The sequence below is a fragment of the Mycteria americana genome, chromosome 1, assembly GCF_035582795.1.
Source record: "Mycteria americana isolate JAX WOST 10 ecotype Jacksonville Zoo and Gardens chromosome 1, USCA_MyAme_1.0, whole genome shotgun sequence".
NCBI classification, from domain to species: Eukaryota; Metazoa; Chordata; class Aves; order Ciconiiformes; family Ciconiidae; genus Mycteria; species Mycteria americana.
Genome location: NC_134365.1, coordinates 48,933,177 through 48,948,574, shown reverse-complemented (window position 1 = coordinate 48,948,574; position 15,398 = coordinate 48,933,177). Strand labels below are relative to the sequence as shown.

Genomic DNA, 15,398 nt, shown 5'->3' with positions numbered 1-15,398 from the left:
TGCAACTGGTGCAACAGTCAGTTGAAATACAAACCACATAGGTATGGTTTGTATTTTAAGGTATTTTATACAAAAGAAAAACTAATTCACTTGCTCTAAGCCATTCTGTATTTTAAACCTTTACTCATTCTGTGTGGGGTTAATACTTCCATTCTTTTCACTCTTTTTTCAGTTTTGGAAGTTTTCATGCACACCTCAAAATCCCCTTTAGTGCTGCATCAATCTTCTTCACTGGCTGCACTACACTATTATAAACTAGATGTGGTTTCACTACCAGTATATGTAATGGCATATTTTCTGTTGATTCTGTAACAGAACAACACTCAAAAAATGCTGAAGCACATTAAATACCTACACTGGCCTTAACAGCTTGTTAACCTGATGAAGAGGATTAAAAAAAAAAAAAAAAAAAGAGTTCCTATTCAGAAGCATCCTAATATCAATGGATTATTTTATTTTCTGTATCACAGGGGGATCCATTTCCTGAAAGCTCATCTTGTAGCAAGGCAGCATTATTCTCTGTGGATCACCTGCTCCACCTATAAAAGTACCACCTGCTAAGAAATCATTGTTTTACATTTAACTATAATGAATTTTACTTTTAGTAACATTTCCCATTCATGAAATATAATCCAGTCTCTTTCCCTTCCCTAAATAAAAAGTTTGCTTTTCTTACTCAATATAGAGCTGTAATTAACCAATCTCTGAAGTATAAAAGCCTTTACTTTCAATCAAGAATTAAGAGTTATGCCATGACTGACCAAGTTACATAACTATAAGGAGTGCAAGCATCTTGCATCTTGTCAGCCTTTGTTAAATATCAACACTAATCAAGAGATAGCAAAGAGATAGAAAACAATGAATAATCCAAAAAAAGGCAAGAGTCCAAAGATGCCATTACGATCACCTTTCTCTTTCCATTAAGAAATAAAAACCAAATCATCTTCAGCTCTCCACAGCTGTCGAATGAATACAAAGATATACACACGCCTCAAGTGGTTGCTGGTTTTCCTTTTTTACTTGAAAAGATGTACCCACACGCATTTAGCTAAGACACAGGATCCCAAACTTTTTGGGCCATCAGATCACTACCAACGCTCAGACTTCCTCGCTGCCCACCAGCACTCAAGGGATCCGAGTAGTTTATAGACGTGATCTTTTCCTCTGCTGCTCTGCAAGCTATCTTCTGGGCCCCGACTATTACATGCTTACACGTAAAGCACATGCGTATCTGGGCAGTGCTGCAGCCCTCCAGTCAGCCAGTCATACGGGAAAGAGCGTGTTGCCCGCAGCCCTGCGGCGAGGCAGGAAACGTGAGGCCAGGGTGGGGGGCGGAGGGGGCCTGGCAAGCTGCCGCCACCAGGAAGAGAGCGGGCCGAGCCAGGGCGAGGGCCCACGCCCCGCTCAAGCGGCGCGGAAGCATGGCCAGGGACCGAGGCCGCACCGCTGCCCGGCACTCAGCAGGCGCGGAGGGCTCACGGATGAGGCCCGGCAGTCACGGCCAGGGGAAAGAGGACCACCCGCCGCCGCAGACAAACTACCGCGGGCAGCAGCTATGCCGGACCCAGCCCTCCCGCCCCCCAAATCCCGTCTGTGGGGGAACAGCCCCCAGCCCGCCGCTGCTTGCCCTACCTGAGGCCGCGGAGGATGCGGCCTCACGGTTACCGCCGGCGCCGCCGCCACCACCACACACTGCGCACGCGCACAGCACCACCGCCACCACCCTCCCTCCGGCCAGCAAAGGCTGTCGGGAAACCGCCCCCCGGGCCGGCAGGCCCCGAGGCATGCCGGGAGCTGTGGTCCCGGAGGAGCCGCGCGGCACGCTGGGACACGCAGTCCGCCGCCGGCGGCGTGGGGGTGCGGCCCAGCGCCGTTGCCCTGGTGAAACGGTTCGCGCGAGCGGGATCGCGCCCTGCCCCGCCCGTCTGCCCGCTGTGTGGCCGTGCAGAACCTCGGGATTGGGAGTGCTCGGCTGGCACCGCGGGGCCTGTCGCGCCGCGGGAGTGTTGACCTTCCCCGCGCCCACGGGTATCCGGGTCCCCGGGAGCGGAGCCGGCGGGAGAGTTGATGGCGTCACTTAGCAGCGGCCTCCGCCGCCACCGCCGTCCTCGGGGAGCGGTGAGGTCAAGGGGCGGGGGGTGCGCCGCGGCCGCGAGTGGGCGGGCGCGGCGCTGCTCGGAGGAAGGAGGCCAAGATCGCTGCTCTCTGCGCTGCCGCCGCTCGGGCGGCCCGCGCTCCCCCGGGAGCGCCGCGGGCAGTCGGGCCGGGGGCGGCGGCGGGGGCGGGGCGGGGCCGCGGGTCCCAGGCAGAAGCGTCCGGGGGCAGGCATCGTCGCGGCGCGGTGCCCGGAGAAGGTTACCGCCCGCTGTGTCTGCTCTCGACTCATGCCTCAGCTGTGCCCCGCGATGAAGGTGGACGCAGATAAGGCGATTTGTTAACTCAGCAGAGTCAGATGAAATGGAGGCAAAATTGTCTCTCGGCAGCATCCTGGAGGGATCGTGGTCTGTCACTGCATCGTTCCCGGGGCCGGGAAGTACAAATTGGAAGAAAATGGGAACCCAGTGCAAGATCTCATCGTGGTTGTGCCTTTGTATTTAAGATCTAGTGCCTGTAGAGCCAGTAGATGAGAGCAAGCTGGGTAATGCAATTTGAAAATCAGAAGTAGGTTAAGCTGGGTTAGTCCTGGTAAAAGAATATGGAGTTAGCAGAACACATCTCCCGCATGACTATGCTACTTCTTGGTATTCAGTCTGGCTCAAGTATATGTGGCTGTGCTACACATTGTACAGACCTTTATGGAAAAAGAACAGTCATTCCTACTGGTGCTTAATTTCACTGTGATGGTAAGGTATCTGCATGGTAGCTTAGCTGCCCCTTTACATGGTTTCCTGTACGCAGCACAGGACATTATTGTTAGTCTGACAGTATTTAAACATGCCCACCAGACCTCCTTTTCTATCTGCCCTTGCTGAACTTTGTAACATCTGGCCGTTTTATGTATGTTTGATTCCTTGAGTAAGTCAAGAAAATCTTGTGATAACTGATGTCAAATGCACGTCTATTTCACGCTTTTTGTAGATCCATGATCTCAGTGTCTCACCACACTGTCAACTAAAAGCACAGGGTCTAGTTGAGGGCAAGGGATCAGCTAAACTTTATGATGGAAAACTTTTCAATTAAATAAGTTCTCTCTTATTGTCCTTAAGTATGTACATACTATGGAACATACTGTATGCTTAGGTTGTGCCCCCCACACCTTACTATAGCTGGTCTCCCCCCAGGTTGGATTATTTTGTTTATGTACAGATATCTCTCCTTTTGGGTAAAATTTTAGGACTGATACGTTCTTAAGATGTTATTTTGTAAGTTAAGAGAAAAAGAGATTTAAAAGATGGAAGGTAGGAAAAGATTGACAGTAGTAAGGTTGTGTATGTTTAAGAAAAAATTAATATACTTAAAAAAAAAAACCTTAAAGAAGTATGTTAATGAAATCAAGTAGTATTCAATTAACTGAAGGAGTGCCAAGATCAGTGTGCACCTGCATGTGATTTCCTTATTTTTCCTTTGCTGTCTATGACAAAGCAGAAAAGCAAAAATGTATATATGATGTCATCCTTACAAAGTCATGGATTATATGGAATGCATGTTTTCTAAAATATTTAGCAAACACTGAAGAAATGGTAACTATAGGGGAGCTCTCAAGTAGTTCATGTATTCAGAAAAGACGAGGAAAGGTTGATTTTTATCCTCCCTTAAGGATACAGCTGGATTTCAAAGTCTTACAGCAAGAGGAAATGGCCTCAAGTTGCGCCAGGGGAGGTTTAGACTGGTTATTTAGACTGGAAGGTCTATTAGGTTATTTAGACTGGAAGGTCTGTTATTTAGACTGGAGGTTTAGACTGGAAATTTTTCTTCACCGAGAGGCTTATCAAGCATTGGAACAGACTGCCCAGGGAAGTGGTTGAGTCGCCATCCCTGGAGGTATTTAAAGGACGTTTGGATGAGGTACTTAGAGACATGGTGTAGTGGTGGTTTTTGGCAGTGTTAGGTTTATGGTTGGACTCGATGATCTTAAAGGTCTTTTCCAACCTATATGATTCTGTGATTCTGTGATTCTTTCAGACTGCTTAGGCATATTTTTTGGGAACGTAATACCAGTTCAGCCTTTCATTAAGGAAGGAAGTTTCAGTTGTTGAGTCTTTAAACTGCTGAACGATGAACAGGGTGCATGATAGAACAGATCTCAAAATATGCTCAGCACAGAGCATTGTTACAGTTATTGAGTGAGCTTGATTTTTTTTCTATAAATTATATATCCCTGCTGTATCATTAGTTTTTTGAATAATAATGATTTTAATATTCTAGTTAGCTTTATTTCTTTCTTAATTTTCTTAACCATTTATGTCATATTCATAATTTAGGGCAATAAGTAGATTAAAAAAATGTTCCATTTTAAACTCGGCAGAATCTAATTTTTGAACTATTGACAATAAAGGCTAGAGACAGCTCCGGAGAATAGAATAATCCAAGACTTCCAATCCCTTCTGGCTTTTTCAGATACTGCATTGACTTTCAGGCATATGAGAAGTCACTGTGGCCCACAGCAACCAGTAGGTAAGCAGTAGAACAAAACTTTGCACCACTTTCTGATCAGTTTTTTGTCAGTTTCCGGGTTGTTTACTGTCCTTTATCAATTCAAGTATTCTAGTCAAAAGGAAAGGATATTTAATACAAGAGTTTAATATCTTAGAAATGAATGTCAAGAAATGGATGCTCATGGTATCAAACTAAAGCAGGTGTTGGTTGTGTTTTAAATATTAGAAATAATGGTTTTGTGACTGTAACGAGATGTTTATCTTACAAGGGCTGGTTCAAATGGCATCCAGTTGTGTTTGTTCCTTAACATAAAAATGCTGCATTGAGAGGTGGGGAGGAAAAGAAGGATATTAAGGTTAAAACAGAGGTTTCATGTGTGTCCTGATCGTCACTGTTAGTGTCACAAATTCATTGAGTATGCATGATGTAATTTTTAACTTAAAGAAAAAATGGTTTTACTGTAGTGTCCTTGTTTGCAGACCAAAATGTGAATGCAATGTTAATCAGTGTTACAAAATCAATATTATTAGAATCATCTTGTGTGGTTCAGTGGCCAGCCTCCTTTAAATCATTTGACATAAATCATTTGAGATAATGTCTGATAATTGTTATTTTGATTTTTGTTCCAGGAAAAATTATAAATTCAATATGGCACCCATTTTAGATTGGAAGAAGCTTATGAAAGTTGATCCAGATGCTCTGCCTCGTCAAGAGGAACTAGCGGACAGATTGCTGGAGACCATGTCCAAGGTACACAAGGGGAAAACAGAATGTAAGAGTTTTGTTATGCATTCTTCCCTAAACTGTCTCTGATCCTTCACATACATAAATGATTTATCTTGTGGATTTCATTGATATTTGTATAAAGACACTCTTGTCTCTTTCTGTAGGTTGATGGGAAAGACTTAATAACTGAAACTCCGGAACAACTGATACACCTTTTTAAAATTACTCAGTCACTAATGAAGGTTTGTATTAATCCTCACTTTCTACAATTCTGCAGATGCATTTGTTTATTTTTTGTTTAAATGAAAGCATCATTACTCTCTTTTTCTTTTTTTCTTTTCCTGCACTGAACACTCTGTTTACTCCTGAGAGCATTTACATGCTAAATGTGTGCTTGCACCAAAGTATCAGCTTGTAGCTGTTGGGATTATGGCATGTAGGAATTAAAGTGAATAGGACTGACATAGTTATATAGTTAAGGAACCTTAGTTTTATAGATGGAAAATACAAACAAATATCTCAAAAATTGGTTAGAAGTTGTAAGTTACTGGTAATGACTTTAATAGAAGTTTTTGTGGTAGGCTGATGTTTTAGAGTAAATAAAAATGTCACCATGGATGAAGAAACACTGCCTAAAACTGATTCTATAAATCTATCATACTTTCTTGTATTTACTCATAGATGTACTGAAAGCAAGAAGTAACAGCAACATAGGTTAGCACATGTTTTAGAGAGGCTTTTTTACTGTTTTTAATTCTCAGCAGTATGCTTTTGAATGTTTAGGTAGCCCTGTAGAATAAATTCCTAACGAAGATATTTCAACAACCTGAACTTCTTCATTGTGAGCATGGGGGAAAAATGGGAGTGGTTTCATTTGTTTAAAGAGAGAAAATCAATGTTCTTTTGTAAATATTTTCATCATTTTAAACATGAGGTCTATGGAACAATCTTTTCATTTACGTTAGTAGTAAATATTTCTTCTTTGTTTACTATAATTTTTTCCCAGATGAAAGCTCAAGAGGTAGAGCTGGCACTAGAAGAAGTTGAAAAAGCTGGGGAAGAGCAAGCCAAATGTGGTAAGCAAGCCTTTTTATGATGTTCCTAAGTGGTTTGTTAAATGTATTTTTTAGGGGTTTTTTTAAGTTTAGGGAATGGAATAAAATACCAGCTGTTGTGAAGTCAAGTCCTTCAGTGAAGCCAAATATTTAAAGACTAAGGTTAACCATTGTTGTTTTATGTACTTTTTACCTTGTTGGGTAATTCACTATATCTGTTCTATTTTAACAGAAAATCAATTTAAAACAAAGGTGATGAAACTTCAGAATGAATTAGAGGTATGTTTTAAAATTTTCTTAGTTTATAGAGTGCTGTTTGATGGGTTTTCTTTAATGAGGTTTTTTAGACTTGTATTTAATCTAGTAAAGAGATGTAATAGCCCTACATTTTAGCTAATACTTTTTATTGGCTTTTCAATATTCACCAGCCTCAGGTTTGCTAAGAGCTGTATGTACAATGAATTTTTTTGTACTTGGAATAAATCCCATTTATTTTTAGAGGTTTCTGGGTTTTATTGAAAGAAGCTAGTGAGCCCTTCCTGTTGCTTTTCCTGTACATTAGGCATGTTAGTCTTAGCATCTGCTTTGGTTTTTTAGTTCTTTCTATTTTGAAGAACTGTACTGTATTTATAATGTTATTTTAATGCTCTTAAGATGGCACAAAGATCTGCTGGTGGTCGTGATACTCGTTTTTTGCGTGATGAGATCCGCCAACTGGAAAAACAATTAGAACAAAAAGAGAGACAGTTAACAGACGTAGAAAAAGAACTGGAAAAAGAGAAGAAAGTGAATGAACAGGTAAGAAGGACTTCGGCTTGAAATCTCTAAAAGCTGTTCTGACACATCTTTTGAAAAGTCAATGTTCTGAAAAGAGCCTCTGAAATTAAAAAAAACACTGATGAAATAGGACCACTATGCATTCATTTTCTGTTTTGTTTCTGGAATTCTTTGTTTTCGTAGTTTGTGGTGTTAGCAATACATATAAAGGTTTTCCATCTCGTTCTAGCTTGCTCTTCGAAATGAAGATGCCGAAAATGAAAACATCAAATTAAGGAGAGAGGTTAGTAAAGAATTATTGCTGATTCATTGTATTTTTATGTATAAATATATTATTAGCTTTCTGTATTTATAATCTTTGGTGCAGCATGATGTTTAATTCTGGTTTAGAACATTTCCTGGTTACTGGTACAAAGAGAACATGGAATTTTAATCACATTTAGCAAATATATAGTACATCTGCTCCAAAGAAACTTAGTTAATTGAGGTCAGGAGGTATCTACATTTGAATTTACGTAGTCCTACTGTGCATTAATTTTGTCTGGATTTTGTGTTTTGAATTTTTAGTATTTTTCTTAAATACTATTGACAAAAAGATTTGGTAGATATTAGACAGGATTCGGTTTATGCTTGCTGCTTTTGCTAAGATTGTCTGACTGGTTAAAATAAAGTTATAAAAAGTCAATAGTTAATATAACAATAAATGCAAAGATAGGGTTAACATTATTACTATAATTTTTTTTTTTAATCATTCTCTTGAAACATTTTTTGTAGCTGTTTTTAGAAAAAAATGCATGCTTTATAGCATTTAATACCTGTAATCTTGGCCCCTGAGAGAATAAAACAGACAGCAAAAGTTAAATTAATGTCCTGGGAGGAAACCTTGAGAATTATTCCTCGAAATGCCCTTTTACTTATGTGTGTGTGTACATGCATGCACAGGTATACAGAAAACTATTTTATTTTGTTACTGTGTTGATTCCTATTTATTCTTCCTAAAGCAAAGATAATTTCTAATGTTTTTCATGCTTTGTTCTCTTGGTCTTGTTCTCTCCTTTTTAATCTGAAGAAAAAACAGATAAAGAGAAAGGTGAGGCTTCTAAGTTCTTTAAAAGCAGACTGTAGGAATTTGGATGGGTTTTGACTGTCTTAGCTCTTTGTGTTAGCTTGCTAGAAAAGCAACAACTTGTCTTCAACTCTTCAAAATAGATTTAAGTTTGGTTTGTTTTCTGTGCAGAACGAACAATTGCGTCAGGATGTAGTTGACTATCAGAGGCAAATAGATTCTCAAAAAGAAACAATTCTATTACGAAGAGGAGAGGATTCTGATTACAGATCACAGTTGTCCAAAAAGAACTTTGAGCTTGTCCAGTATCTGGATGAAATTCAGGTAAAATCCATGCATGCTACTAAGTATTTATTAGACTGTTACTGACAGTAAGTGTTTTGCACAAAGCTATGTCAATTTACAGATCAAGTCATGTAGAGTAAGGGAATTCATAATGCAGTTGGGTTCTGTGATGCATATACTCTGCATCTGTGAATCTGGCAGAGGTAATGAAGTTACTGGCAACGGGAGATATGTCTTTTTATTTGCTGTTAGGATTTATTGAAATTGATGACCTAGTGGTGAAATACTGTCTCCTGTGCTAATTTCATGTAAGACTTTCAAGTCTTACATTTAAGGTAGCTATCACTTGAGTGCTTATTCAGGTGTTAAGATGTGCACTTTTTAAAAGCAGCTTTTTCTTTAATTTTACAGAATTTGACTGAAGCTAATGAGAAGTTAGACATTCAAAACCAAGAAATGAGGAAGAATCTTGAGGAATCAGTGAAGGAAATGGAGAAGATGACTAACGAATATAACAAAATGAAACTAATTGTGCAACAATCTGATATTGTTATGGATCAGTTAAGAAAAGAGAAAGAACAGTACAAATTTCAAGTAAGAACTGACTTATATTATTGAATGTAATTTTTTTTAAGTTTATACTGTATTTTCATATTTTAGCTTAAATTAAAAAACACTCAACATATCCAGTTAAAAACACGCGCTCTACTGAAATAACACTCTCTAAAAGTAGCGTGATCTTTAAATTTGGTGCAAATTTTAAAACTTGACTGCAAGTCACAAGAGTTTTTTGTACAAAATGTTAGTCATACTCTGTTCTTAAGAGTCATGGCCTTCCCTTGCTGCTGTAATGCTAATCTGTTAAATTATATGTGCTTGATGTAATGTGTTTGTACATATACATTGGTTAAGCAAAACATTTTTGTGATATGATGTTCATCCAAATGGCATTTCTAGGTTCAGGAGCTTTCAGACCAGCTGAAAGCAAAGAATGAGGAAGACGATCCACTCATGGCAGCTGTAAATGCAAAAGTTGAAGAATGGAAGGTACTTTTTAATACTTTTAAAATTATTTTTAGGAATTATTTCAAGTGTTCTGATGGTATTTTATCTTCTTTTCAGCAAATCTTGGCTTCAAAAGATGACGAACTGCTAGAGTATCAGCAAATGTTGTTTAACTTGAAAGAGAAAGTGAAAATGGCCCAACTTGATGTAGACAGAAACAGTATAATGGCCCTTCAGCAGGTACAGTCCATGTGAGAAATTACACACATAGAAATTACCATTCACTAAATATGCTAGTGACCAAATAATTATTTAGTCTTTCATAGTTTGCAATACCAGGATATGTATTACTTATGCTTGAGAATTATGAGACAGGTTGATTCATTCCACTGCAAAGTTAGCTTAATAGACAGTGCACAAAGGAAACTTCTCTTGCTGTATGTATGAATTGAGCTCTTGGTAGTTGGTTCTGTTACTTTCATATTTATCTTTTCTAACTATTAGTAGAGTGATTGCTTTAACATCTAAGCATCCGTAATTTAATGTTTTTAAATTATAGCTTAGTTTCTGTCCTCTAAATTTGTTGGTCAAGGAAGAGTGTTACCTAGTGTTTAATTTTCTGTGTTCCTTTGTCTCACCTGTTGCCATACTAGTAAGTCTGTGGTTCAGCCCATGATAGAGCTGGCTGAATTTAAGTATCTCTCATATTAATGCAAAATTACATAGTTCTTAATGATTTTTAATTTCCCCACTTTCTTGAAAAACATAAAAAGAATTAAATAACACGGCCCATTAGGAACACTGAAATATACATTATGGAAAGCATACTGTATGATACCACGATGATTTCCTGCCTTGCTTCAAGTTTTTTAAATAAATGTGTCATGACATTTGTGTTACATGTTGGGCCCTTGTAGACTGAGCAGTATGGTGAGATATATTTATGCAGTCTTCCAAAACTAGGAACAGATAGCTTCTCAGGAGAAAAAAAACCTTAAGTACAAATCAGCCTCTGATGATTAGAAGAGGAAGGCAGCTGACAGTAACTTTGGTAAGCAGTTGTAGAGTCTGGTTTTAGCTGACTACACGGCTGTAGAGGTTGCTTTTTTGGATGACCATTAGTATGACATTTTGAACAGTTTTGTGGAAATAAGCATCTTTTTAAAGCAGACACTTAAAAATTAGATCAAGTTACTGCACTGTGTTTTAACTCAAAATGGACTGAGCTTGTTATGGTTCAGTGTATGTTTACATTCTGAAGGGTATTGTTTAGCTCCTTACAATTTTTCCTTTATATTTGAAATGTGGTTATATTTGTCCTCTAAGAAAGCCTGAGCTTTTGTTTTTCATAACACTGGTATAAAGTAAGGTCAGCAGCTCTTGAGATTTTTACATTATAATTACTTTCTGTAACTTTTTTCCAAGTCTCTTTTTTTCTCTTTTTCCTCTTTTTTCGTTCATCACAGAAAAAATAACATTAATCTCTCTGTGATATTTCTAAAATTCATGTATAAGTACAGAAATAGTATAATATAAATATAAACCACTTTCACACTCTGTGTGTACTTGTGGATGTATATGCATGCAAAACAAGGTGTGATAGGAATTTTTAAAAGTTGGATGACTTGCTGAAAGGCAGTCTGCAATACAGGTGTCATGTATAATGGATTGTTAGTCCTTCCAACCTTGAACTTGTATCTCGTGGTTCCCACTGGCAATTGTTTATGAGGAAGCTGTAAGAATCCTGTATCGTCTCAAACTTTTCATCATATGTTGGCTAATTCTTAGAGAACTGTTCCATTTAAAATTTATATACTAAAATAGTGCTTTTATTTTTTGTGTGTTTGAATGCTTTATTTTTACTCTTCCTTTTATTTTTCCTGCTTTGCCTTTATATACCCAACTTCTAGATATCTGAACTCTATGTTGTAAGTACAGTATATTTGATGTTCTATAAACTGTTTTGTATTTAGCTACTTTTAATTTCTTCATTTACTGTGTGGTGTTCTATATTGGTAGCTTGCCTGTCAGTAAAGAAAAATTCTTTAATGGAGTTTCTTTTTTTGTGTGTGTAGGGTGTGCAAGAGCGAGATGCTCAGATAAGATTGCTTACTGAGCAAGTTGAACAGTATACCAAAGAAATGGAACAAAATGCATTTGTTATTGAGGAATTTAAAAATGATCTCCAAAAAGATAAAGGTAACATGACCATTTTATTTTAATATCTACAGAATGGAAAATAAGAAACCACAAATTGTGCATTCTTTATTCTCTACAAATACAGAAAAAAATATTTGCAGTATTTGAGTAATATTAGTCTCTAATTTTTTTGTTCATTTCCATTTATCAAACATTTGTGAAGAGTTTAAATTTATTCACAGTACTTCAGTGGGCTTTATGGGTAATACGGTGCCTAATAAAAGTATACCTGGTCTGTAAAGGTTAGAGCATAACATATAAGGTCTCAGCTCTATCAGGAACTGCAAATGAGTAGTAGCATGCAATTCAAAATAAATTCTGATATCCCTTATGTGCACGCACTTCTTATAAATATTGTTTGAATGAACAGTTAGTAAAAAAAAAAGCTCTCATATGTAGTCTTTTGTAATTACTTAATTAAAAAGAGCAGAAAATGAAGATCTCCTTTATAACATCGTCTGAAGTGTTTCTTTCTTGCTTAATGGCTGATAGCAAGAATTCCTAGTTGAATTGTAAACAGATCAAGGTTTTTCTTTCCAGGTCACTCGTCTCTTGCGCATCAGAATCATATTGGGGATATGCAAGCAAAGTTAAAAATGCTAGAAGAGAGAACTAAGGAGGCTGAGAAATCAGCAGAATTAGCAGAAGCAGATGCTAGAGAAAAGGACAAAGAGCTTGTTGAGGCTCTGAAACGGATGAGAGACTATGAACTGGTAAACAATTTGTCAGAGTGGACAGGGTATTTCATCATATTTTAGGAGATCATTTTGTCCTTCCATTTTTTATTGACTGTGTTCTAATTAGAAATTAAATTGATGACTTCTGGCGCTGTTTTTTTTTTTTCTTTTCTTTCATAACAACATTTAGTAGTCACTGACTGCATGCAATTTGTTAGTCATACTTAACAATTTTTACAAGTTGTCAGTTTTAACATATTCATATGGGCTTCTGAAGTCCATTGAACAGTAATTGAACACTCAAGATAGGATTCTTCGAAGGATCATGTAGTAAGAGGACTCAATTTTGAAATATGCAGAAACTCCTCTGTAGTAAAAAGACAGATTTACAGGATCTGCTTTATGTTCAGTAACTTTTTTCACTAAGCATAGTGCAGAAGAGTGATACAGGTTGAAAAATGTCTTTTCTTATTTCTGTAATGATGAAAGACAGATTCATAATTCATTTTCTTATATCTTCTGTTGGTTATTTTGGTTTTGCTTTCCATTTGGGTTTTTACAGGGAATATATGGTTTGGAAGAGGCTGTTGCTGAAATAAAAGATTTAAAAAAGCAAATCAAAATACGAGATCATGAGATTGAAACGTTAATTAAGGAAGTCAATAAACTTGAACTTAAAATAAATGATTTTCTTGATGAAAATGAAGAACTCAGAGAGCGCTTAGGTATGCTAAATCCATTACATTTTCAATTATTTGTTGTGTAAGAATTGAAATCACATTATGTCATGGAAATCTTTTACGATACCAAGTAACTAGTTGGAAATAATTTTGTGTATTCTGCTAATATTTGCAAGTAGTTTTAGTTAGTTAGGACAAACTGCATGAATGTACATGGCTAAATGTGAATGTACATGACTAAACTTGGCTTACTGGTTGCTTTGACTGAAGCAAGTAGGAGAATAGATTTTGTAGTGCTTTTTTGGCTTTGATTCCTCTTTGACTGTACACTGCTTAATTAATTTCATAATATGGTATTTGGAAACCATAACATACTGAAGTTGTAATGCTAGATTGAAAAACGCAGAGAAAACTTTGGACAGGCTTATTTTTACATAGAAGAATCTAAACATAAATATAGTTAATTTTAGGTGGCATTTTATTGCGTTTTGGGTTTTGAGTAACTGAAGTAAAATTATGCTTTCTTCTGGGGTTATTACATGGAGCATAAGATGTATGTACATATATAGAAATACTTATATATATTCAACTATCAACATATTTTTTTAATTGTGCTTGAGTAGTCATGTTCTGATTTAAATTAACTGCGTTCTAATGATTACTAACATTAATGTTCCTCCTTAATGAATAATTATACAGCATATACTGTGTTTTAGGTCTTGAGCCAAAGACAATGATTGATTTAAATGAATTCAGAAACAGCAAAGCACTGAGGCAGCAGCAACATAGAGCTGAAAACCAGATTCTTTTGCAAGAGGCAAGTGATAAATCCTATTTTTGTCTAAGAGCTACATAATAAAAATGTATTTGAACAAAATGAAATACTGATCTGTGAATAATAATATGCAGATTGAAAGACTAGAAGAGGAAAGAATTGAACTGAAAAAACAGGTTCGTAAGTTGGCTCAGGAGAAAGGAAGAAGAGTTGCCACAATAGGTAGGATTTTTTTTTATTATAAACTGTCCTTTCAAAAACGTGCTGTCTATACTTATTAGTATTGCTATGTTATATTTACCCATTTGTTTAAATTACCAGGCTAAACACATTTCATTGAATCTGTAGGAAGAGGTGGGTGGTTTTGTATTTCCATAGTCTTACAGCCCAGTAGCTTTTTGACTTGTGATGGCTAGTAATGCATCATTGAGAGTTGTGTCATTGGCTTGCAGTTCTTAGGTGCAGGATGATCTCACCATGATTTCCAGTAAATCTATATAACATATGTGTTTCAAATATCTTAAAATTTCAATTCTGTGCCACTCAGGGAAGCATAATATGCTCAAATGGAGAGGTTTACAGCTCGTTACTTTGCAGGTAGAAAACTAGAACTCAAATATACTAAATGGCGTATATTTCCTTGCTTGGAGACCAATTAAAAATTCATAATACTTTATTACTTGTATTTACTTGCAATTAGGATTGGATGCTGGTGATGTGCAGATAACTGATAGCTTTACTGAAGAGAAGGGAATGAATAAGAGGAAGTTGGATTTCTTGACCAGACATGATATTGCTGAAGTAAAAGCAAAGGTAGGTTCATAAAGCAAGTTCATAAACATTTATTGTATTTCTCTTTCAAAATAAAAATGATGTTGTTTTGTAAAAATCTGTTCAAATATTTCTCTAGGTGCTTTTATTAACTGCTTTTAAAAAATCCAAAAATTAATAATTTGTAATTCTTCTAGAAGACTAATGAATATTCTGGTTTTTGTGAATATAGGCTAGCTCGTGTAACGTGGAAGGGAGAAACACACTTGCAGATAGAGAAGCACCAGTTAGACTTTGGAAGTCAGAGAAATACATAGCTGAAAACAGTAAGACTGTGGGAAATCTACCTAGAAGAACTTCCAGCATACTTGAGAATTTAGATCACTTGGAAAAAAAGAGAAATAGTTCTTCAGTTCATTTAGGTTCAAAACATGTGACAGAGTGGCAACTAGTTAATGACAACTGTAATTCTGAAACTCTTAGTATAAAAGAGCTTTTCGTGTCACCAGAGCTACAATTTACACAGACATCAGGGATAACAGATTGTACAGACAATAGAGAGATGTTGAAAGACTTAAAATCTGACTACTTAGGTTCGTTTTCTGCCTATCAGCAAGTGTGTCAGACCTCAGAGGTAAATAACCGAAATTACAGAAACAAACCATCTTTTCAGAATCAAGTGTCCATAACTTCTAATTCAGACCAAACAGGTCAGGAAGATTTTTGCCCAGGACTCTCTCTCAGCAAAATGTCTCTGGTTTCTTGCGCATCAGCTCTTGAAAAGCC

At 37.2% G+C, this 15,398-nt stretch overlaps 2 protein-coding genes across 12 annotated transcripts in view; one reads left to right on the top strand and one right to left on the bottom strand.

Moving 5' to 3' along the window:
* TMTC3 (transmembrane O-mannosyltransferase targeting cadherins 3) overlaps nt 1-1,678 on the bottom strand; it is a 35,180-nt gene extending 33,502 nt beyond the window's left edge. For all 5 annotated transcript variants that reach the window (XM_075496628.1, XM_075496620.1, XM_075496602.1 and 2 more), the window contains exon 1: nt 1,633-1,678. The gene's annotated coding sequence lies outside the window, so the exon portion shown is untranslated. The remainder of the gene's footprint in view (nt 1-1,632) is intronic.
* A 134-nt stretch (nt 1,679-1,812) lies between these two features.
* CEP290 (centrosomal protein 290) overlaps nt 1,813-15,398 on the top strand; it is a 57,121-nt gene continuing 43,535 nt past the window's right edge. For 5 of the 7 annotated variants that reach the window (XM_075496564.1, XM_075496574.1, XM_075496554.1 and 2 more), the window contains exons 1-18: nt 1,814-2,118; nt 4,558-4,614; nt 5,226-5,346; nt 5,487-5,564; nt 6,329-6,398; nt 6,610-6,656; nt 7,032-7,175; nt 7,384-7,437; nt 8,392-8,544; nt 8,917-9,099; nt 9,463-9,552; nt 9,628-9,750; nt 11,586-11,709; nt 12,250-12,422; nt 12,949-13,111; nt 13,783-13,883; nt 13,976-14,063; nt 14,542-14,654. In XM_075496564.1, coding sequence (XP_075352679.1) covers nt 5,245-5,346; nt 5,487-5,564; nt 6,329-6,398; nt 6,610-6,656; nt 7,032-7,175; nt 7,384-7,437; nt 8,392-8,544; nt 8,917-9,099; nt 9,463-9,552; nt 9,628-9,750; nt 11,586-11,709; nt 12,250-12,422; nt 12,949-13,111; nt 13,783-13,883; nt 13,976-14,063; nt 14,542-14,654 — 1,806 coding nt within the window. In that variant the 5' untranslated portion in view covers nt 1,814-2,118; nt 4,558-4,614; nt 5,226-5,244. Of the gene's footprint in view, nt 2,119-4,557; nt 4,615-5,225; nt 5,347-5,486; nt 5,565-6,328; nt 6,399-6,609; nt 6,657-7,031; nt 7,176-7,383; nt 7,438-8,391; nt 8,545-8,916; nt 9,100-9,462; nt 9,553-9,627; nt 9,751-11,585; nt 11,710-12,249; nt 12,423-12,948; nt 13,112-13,782; nt 13,884-13,975; nt 14,064-14,541; nt 14,655-15,398 lie in introns of all 7 variants that reach the window. The other 2 variants (XM_075496583.1, XM_075496590.1) reach the window with 1 other exon arrangement.